The sequence below is a fragment of the Helianthus annuus genome, chromosome 3, assembly GCF_002127325.2.
Source record: "Helianthus annuus cultivar XRQ/B chromosome 3, HanXRQr2.0-SUNRISE, whole genome shotgun sequence".
NCBI classification, from domain to species: Eukaryota; Viridiplantae; Streptophyta; class Magnoliopsida; order Asterales; family Asteraceae; genus Helianthus; species Helianthus annuus.
The window spans coordinates 56,294,035-56,301,905 of NC_035435.2; the positions used below are offsets into that span (position 1 = coordinate 56,294,035).

The 7,871-nt window shown below is 33.5% G+C and overlaps 1 protein-coding gene across 1 annotated transcript; it reads left to right on the forward strand.

Moving 5' to 3' along the window:
* The first annotated feature begins 1,134 nt into the window (after window positions 1–1,134).
* LOC110929319 (probable WRKY transcription factor 51) lies at window positions 1,135–2,463 on the forward strand. Its single transcript, XM_022172462.2, has 3 exons — window positions 1,135–1,514; window positions 1,957–2,098; window positions 2,205–2,463. Exons 1-3 carry the CDS (start codon window positions 1,250–1,252, stop codon window positions 2,332–2,334), a joined length of 537 nt encoding a protein of 178 aa, XP_022028154.1. The 5' UTR covers window positions 1,135–1,249; the 3' UTR covers window positions 2,335–2,463.
* The last annotated feature ends 5,408 nt before the right edge of the window (window positions 2,464–7,871 follow it).

The following is a 7,871-nucleotide window of genomic DNA, read 5'->3' on the forward strand; positions in this document are numbered from 1 at the left end:
TTTTTGGGTATATACGTTTTTGACCCCCCGTTTTATAGAAATTTTTGGGTATATACGTTTCCGACCCCTCGATCAGAAATCTCAAGCTTCGCCGATAATTTCAGTCCCTGTACTTACATAATAAATGGATTGAAATAGTTACGAAAGTGAAAACACAGGAACTGAAATCGCAATTCTTAAACTAATTGACTGAAATAGTGATTTTTGACAAACCATAAAAACGAAAACATTAATTAACTCTGTTTTTATTTATTAATAAAATAAAATAACTCCAACCCAACCCAACAAAAAATGATAATGAATGCAGACTAGCGTTGGAAAAGGGTCGGCCTAAAGCACGATTCCAGGCCACAAAATTCACACAAAAGTCTACTCACAAGTCGTCCTCTCTCTCATCAGTCATCACTTTCAGTCTATTCTCCGTTGTCTTGTTTCACTCTTGACATTTCAAAGTCAATCATATTACTTTTCATATCTATTATATTATATATTTAAATTTATGTAAATATGTTAATTAAGCAACAACCTTTTTTATTCTTATGTTTTTACAAATTATATCCTATTTGTGACTTTCATGCAGAATAAGTTAACCACAGTTATTTAATCTTCAACCAATCAAAGTATGTCTTGATTTTCTAGAATTTGGCCCTATTTGAAATCACAATTATTTTAAAACCAAAAGTTTCTCGTGGGTTTTCTAGAGTGTTTTTTTTAATTTAAACATGAAGTTTCCTAAAGTTATTTTACTTCCAATATATTAAAATTACCATGAAAATTTTATAATAGTAATTACGTATTAAATACTTAGTTTTTAAGTTAAAAAAAAAAAAAGTTTAAGCAAATCAAGTGTATAAATGCGGTTCACGTCAGATTCAATCCATTACTCAATCCATTTAACCCGTAAATTTTGCCATTAATATCCCTCGACGACGCATGACCTTACTAACAAACGTCATCACCAATTCTCTACACAAACGTAAGTCGTATAAATTTGTCTATTTCCTACACACTTTCCTAATTCAATATGGCTTAAAGTAATATACAAATGTAACATCAAAGAATTCATTTACATCTTTTTCATGGGACCGTAATTAAATTTCAACTTTTTAAATAGCAGCCACTATTGCCTCCATTAAACACGACACACTACGAAGCTTCAAAGATAGTCATAGGAAGGTCACAAGGAAAGCTTCATTATCAAGATCATATATCAAGCACACAAATCAGCAACTTGAAAATCAAACTCAAAATGGATGCATACAATCCAATGTCTATACCCTACAGTTATAAATCAGTAGGTTCACTAGATATCGATTATGATGTTCCAAATCAGCAAAATTCTGAGTTTTTTGATAATTTTTTTGTTTTTGATGATTGGTTAAACTACGAAGATCAAGCATCCATTGTTCCTGAATATCCAGATTATACTCCAGTTTATTCTTCACCTGCCATTGAGGATCATGGAAGTCAATCCAATGGAAGCAGTATCACCCACCTTCAAGGAAATAATAATGGTAAGAAAACTCAATAACTTTTTGGTATTAATAGGTGGTTTAGGAACGAGACAGGTACTTTTAGGGTTTTTTTAGAACCTGTACTTCAGGTCGCTCTTTTACTTCTAAGAGTTTGCTTGCCACCCAAAGTGAACTTGTTGAGTTCGCTTAGGGTGGCGAACTACCTAGAAGCAAAAGAAAAATTGCTAAGAGTACCAGTTTCGTTCCTAAGCAACCTATTTCCAAGGAAAATAGAAAATTTAATCAAACTTATAGCATACGCAAGCTTTAATGTATACTCAATATATCTCTTTTACACACACATAAAGATCTTGAGCCCAATTAGGGAAAGAAGGGGGATTTATGTTTGGCATGTTCAACCAACATATATATTATCGGTATGTATTTTACCATGCAATTGGCATGATCAAGATTGACTAAGACGGCGTTTTTATGTTACTAGGTGCCACTGGAATTCCACAGGCCCGAAAGGCTACAAAAGAGAAAGTTGCCTTCAAAACGAAGTCACAAGTAGAGATCCTAGATGATGGTTTTAAGTGGAGGAAATATGGAAAGAAGATGGTGAAGAACAGCCCAAACCCAAGGTAACTAGGATAGTTATGTCATTCTCACAAAGCAATATGGGGTGTTTGGATAACCTAAATTAGATAATCAACTAACTAATAATACATGTTATATGTTATTTTACAGGAATTATTATCGTTGTTCAGCAGAAGGATGTTCGGTGAAGAAAAGAGTTGAAAGAGATGTAGAGGATGCGCGTTATGTAATCACAACCTATGAAGGTGTTCATAACCACCAACGTCCTTCTAACTTTTGATAACATGTATTATTATTGTTAGCTCTTGTACGTGAAAGTACATTTGTTGTATTATGTTTTTCACTCTTGTAAGAAGAAAGTTTGCAATTTGGTTATACCTTTTTCTTATGATCAACTTGGGATTGTAAACTGATTTCCACAAATAGATTCATATGTCAATCCAAATTAATACCCAAACACGTTGATTTGTAAATAATAATCTAGCGGTTAAAGCAATTAATCACATCTCTTAATAGTTAATAATATGATTAATAAGACATAAGGATGTACTTTAATCTATTTGTTGAGTATATTTTTGTAATTTAAAAATGACACATAAAAATACTTCATTCATTCCTCATCACTTAGGTAGCGTTTGGTATGCATGAATGAGAGATGGAATGGGATGGACCATTGAAAGGGAATGAAGAAAAGAGTGTTTGGTTGGTTGATGGAATGAAATCGCTCATTCCAAAATGCATTTCATTCCCTCAAAATCATTCCATCATTCCCCCCTGTTTTTTTTTTTTTTTTCCATCTCATTCCCTCTTCACCATTCATTAACAACACCACAACCCACTACTGTTGCCACCACCCACCACCACTGTCATCCGACACCGTCACCCACCTTCGCCGCCACCCGCCAGCACCTACCACCGCCGTTGCCGCAACCCACCTCCATCCGTGCCACCGCCGTCGCAGCCATCCACCATCGTCGTTGCCACCTTCGATCACCGCTACGACCCACCTTCGATCAATGTCGCCACCATCGCCGATGCCACCTCCGATCACCGCCGCCGTCGCCACCCACCTCCGTCATCGCTATCAACCACCACCACCCACCGCCACCACCGCTAGCACCTTCCACCACCGTCACCACCGCTAGCACCTCTAACCCCCGCCGCCACCCACCTTCGTCGTTACCCACCACCACCATCGCTGTCACCACCCATCGCTGTCTCCACCCACCACCGCCGCCGCTGCTACAACTGCCACCTATTACCACCCACCATCGCCGCCCATCATTGACCACCGCCATCCAATTTTATTCTTTCATCTTTTCTCGCATACCAAACAACAAAAAGGCTAGTAATGGTTCAGTCAATTCTCACATTGTAACCAAACAAGACATGGAATGGCAATGATCAATTCCATTACCTCATCTATTCTGTTACCTCGTCAATTTCATTCCCCCGTCCATTCCAGTACCCCATACCAAACAGACCCTTGTAGTCATGTTCGTAATCAATGAATTAAATATTCGATCCTTTAATATGTCTATTAAAATTTAAAAGTTAGTCTATTTGGCAATATCCCACTTAGAGCATCCACAATAAGGGGAAGAAAAAATGAGTGACATGACACCTGCCTAACTCATTTCTCTCTCATGCCCACTAACAACAAATTCTCTCTCTTTAAAAATACCACTCTCTTTCCTCTCTCCTCTCTTCTCCATACACTCACATAACTCATATTTTCTAGTTTTTCACCACAAACTAAACCACACTCCCTCTCTCCTTAAAAACAACTTCACCCAATAATAAAAACACCAAAAAATTGCCACATCACCAAAAACACATCTCAAATATGCCTTATTGGTGACGCTCTTATGTTGGCGAGTTAGAGTTGAGGGTAATAGGAGGTTAGGGGTACAATTCTTATGGTGTGCAACTTTAATAGTTCAAAATTTAAATAGAAGTTATTAGTGGGTATGTATGTATGTATGTATGTATGTATGTATGTATGTATGTATGTATGTATGTATGTATGTATGTATGTATGTATGTATGTATGTATGTATGTATGTATGTATGTATGTATGTATGTATGTATGTATGTATGTATGTATGTATGTATGTATGTATGTATGTATGTATGTATGTATGTATGTATGTATGTATGTATGTATGTATGTATGTATGTATGTATGTATGTATGTATGTATGTATGTATGTATGTATGTATGTATGTATGTATGTATGTATGTATGTATGTATGTATGTATGTATGTATGTATGTATGTATGTATGTATGTATGTATGTATGTATGTATGTATGTATGTATGTATGTATGTATGTATGTATGTATGTATGTATGTATGTATGTATGTATGTATGTATGTATGTATGTATGTATGTATGTATGTATGTATGTATGTATGTATGTATGTATGTATGTATGTATGTATGTATGTATGTATGTATGTATGTATGTATGTATGTATGTATGTATGTATGTATGTATGTATGTATGTATGTATGTATGTATGTATGTATGTATGTATGTATGTATGTATGTATGTATGTATGTATGTATGTATGTATGTATGTATGTATGTATGTATGTATGTATGTATGTATACACTAGATTAGAAACATATGTATTACATGGGGGTAGATTAATAAAGTATTTAATCAGGAAAAATAAAAGAAATAATTGAGAAAATAAATATTAAATAAATAAAATATTCATAAACTAAATATTAATAAAGAAAATGACAAATAGTTAAAAGTTAGTAAGCGGAAGTAATTTCATTCAGTTACATATTTATTAGATATAACTTGGATTCACAGAAAAATAAGCTACAAAGTTTTCAAACGGTTACAAGAAACTTGGGTACACATAATTGTGACACGTAGCGCAGTCAATTACTTATTTATGAGGCTACTTTAGTGTCATTAAAATTTATATTACTCTAGTTATAATATAACAATCTGAATATATTTATTTGAATTATATTTAGACTTAGGATAAGTTTCAACCGATCCACTTTCTCATTTTAGACTGCTCAAACTTGTTTTTTAACCATTTAACTCGTCAGAAGTAAATCGTAACACAAATCTTCATATTTATAAGAAAACTGATTGAAGCTGTCACATCTAGAAACATATATAAACATATGCAAAGAGCTAAAATAAGTCATGATATAAATCAAAATGGGAATTATAGTAAATAATTACTTAAATACTTTCAACTATAATACTATGAAAAAAATACAAGGAGGTTCAACAATTCTTAAAAAAAATATTAAATCCTTGAATAAGTACATATATGATTGAATGTTTTTAATTGGATTCTAAATAGCTAAAAAGTCGGTTTCAGATCACAGAATTCATAAAAATACGATTGAATAATTTAGTTGTTAAAAAACAAATGTTTAAGTTTAAAAATACATAGATAAAAATTGAAACGATTAATTAAATTAGTTGTCTAAAATAGTCACTACTAGAAAACAGGGGGATTTCACTACTACAAAAATTATTTCTTTGAGCGTTCAAAACATTGATTTTGAGCAATTTTCTGTAGATTTAGGAATGCCCAAACAATAGTGGCTGGAAAAAACAAAGGACTCATTCTGAGCGTTTATTAACTCGCCCATATTGTACATAAAACGCCTAAAAAAGCCTGCTCAAAACTGCCCAAAATAACATGGAAACGCCCAAAAAAAACCTTCCATAAATCACTCAAAATAAATCCCAAAACGCCCAAAAAGACTTTCCTCAAAGTCTGAATTACTTGAACCATAAACGCTCAAAAAATACCCTGCCCAAAAAGTTCTTTTTACAATGCTCTGTAAAACCCCTAACCCCTGTTGAATGCCAAGAATTTATCAATAAATGCAGCCACCCAAAAATTTGTAAAAAACAAAGACAAATGCATATAAATGAAACCAAAATTACATTAAACATCCAAACAAACATCACAAACGTGTTTCATCAGCAAACCTAAACAGATATATCCCAAACATGTTTGATAGCGGACATATCTTACAAAAATTGTTCAAACACGATACTATTTCTTAGTGGTATCATTAAACACTTCTCTGAAAAACTGAGTCATGATGTTCTTAACCAACTCATCGATTTCCGCTTCAGTGACATCTCTTGTGTCGTTCCAAATCTGAAAAAACAAGTAAACAAAATAAGATTGATTCAAACATGTAGAATTGATTCAAAATATGTAAATTAAATACAACACTTACCTTTTTCGGAAAATCATATTGCTTTTCGAGAACAAAGTTGAACATGTTTCTTATTACCAAATATCCACACTCCCAAGAGCCATCTTGTTGCATACACTACATTGAAAAAAAATATTGGATTTAAAAACCAATTTCCGATAAAACCAATGTCTTTTCTAGTAAAATTTCCTACCAAAATTTCCGACAAAACCAATTTGGTCGGAAAATTCCAACCATTTTCCGACAAAATAACAACTAAAAAAATAATCTGGTTTTACCGACTATTTTCCTACAATTTACCGACCAACAAAAAAATGGTCGGAAATTTGAAGGAAACTTCCGACTAAGTTCCGACCAAAAATAAGAATAAAAGAAGAAAAAAATTGGTCGGAAAATGGTCGGAAATTTCCGACGACTTACCGACGAAACAGAACATTTGGTCGGAAAGTTGTCGGAAATTTCCGACCAATTTCCGACTAAAATAATTATTCTTTTCATATTAACATTTGGTCGGAAAGTTGTCGGAAATTTCCAACTAAAACAATTATTCTTTTCATATTTAATTATACCGAGGTGTATATCTATATATATAAACGTATTTCTTGTCTCTATATGTATATGTATGTGTGTATTAGTATGTAGTTGTATTGGTGCATACGCATACATACATATATACACACTTATACAATAGTAAAAGCCTAGTTTAAGTAATGGGTCCCGATAGCGTAAACGCACGTATGACTGGGTATAATTATACGTATAAGTTGGTAAAGTAAGAGCTTTTCATGTATAACTAAGGTGTACAAAATACGTAATGAAAAAACCATGTTAGAATGTTTAAAAACCGAAAAAACGGATATGGGTGTCGGAAAATGGTCGGAAATTTCCGACCACTTTCCGACGAAAAACAGCATTTCGTCGGAAAGTTGTCGGAAATTTCCGACAATTTTCCGACTAAGACCTTTTTGGTCGGAAAGTTGTCCGAAATTTCCGACCAATTTCCGACTAAAACAATTATTCTTTTCATATTTAATTATACCGAGGTGTATATCTATATATATAAACGTATTTCTTGTCTCTATATGTATATGTATGTGTGCATTAGTATGTAGTTGTATTGGTGCATATATACACACTTATACAATAGTAAAAGCCTAGTTTAAGTAATGGGTCCCGCTAGCGTACACGCACGTATGACTGGGTATAATTATACGTATAAGTTGGTAAAGTAAGAGCTTTTCATGTATGACTAAGGTGTACAAAATACGTAATGAAAAGACCATGTTAGAATGTTGAAAAACCGAAAAAACGGATATGGGTGTCGGAAAATGGTCGGAAATTTTCGACCACTTTCCGACGAAAAACAGCATTTCGTCGGAAAGTTGTCGGAATTTCCGACAATTTTCCGACTAAAACCTTTATTGGTCGGAAAGTTGTCGGAAATTTCCGACCAATTTCCGACTAAAACAATTATTCTTTTCATATTTAATTATACCGAGGTGTATATCTATATATATATCAGGTCATTTTGGAAGACAAGAAGGGTAGCATCGCCAAAATAATAGAAGAGATTAAGTATTTAGCGTTTCTTTGGAT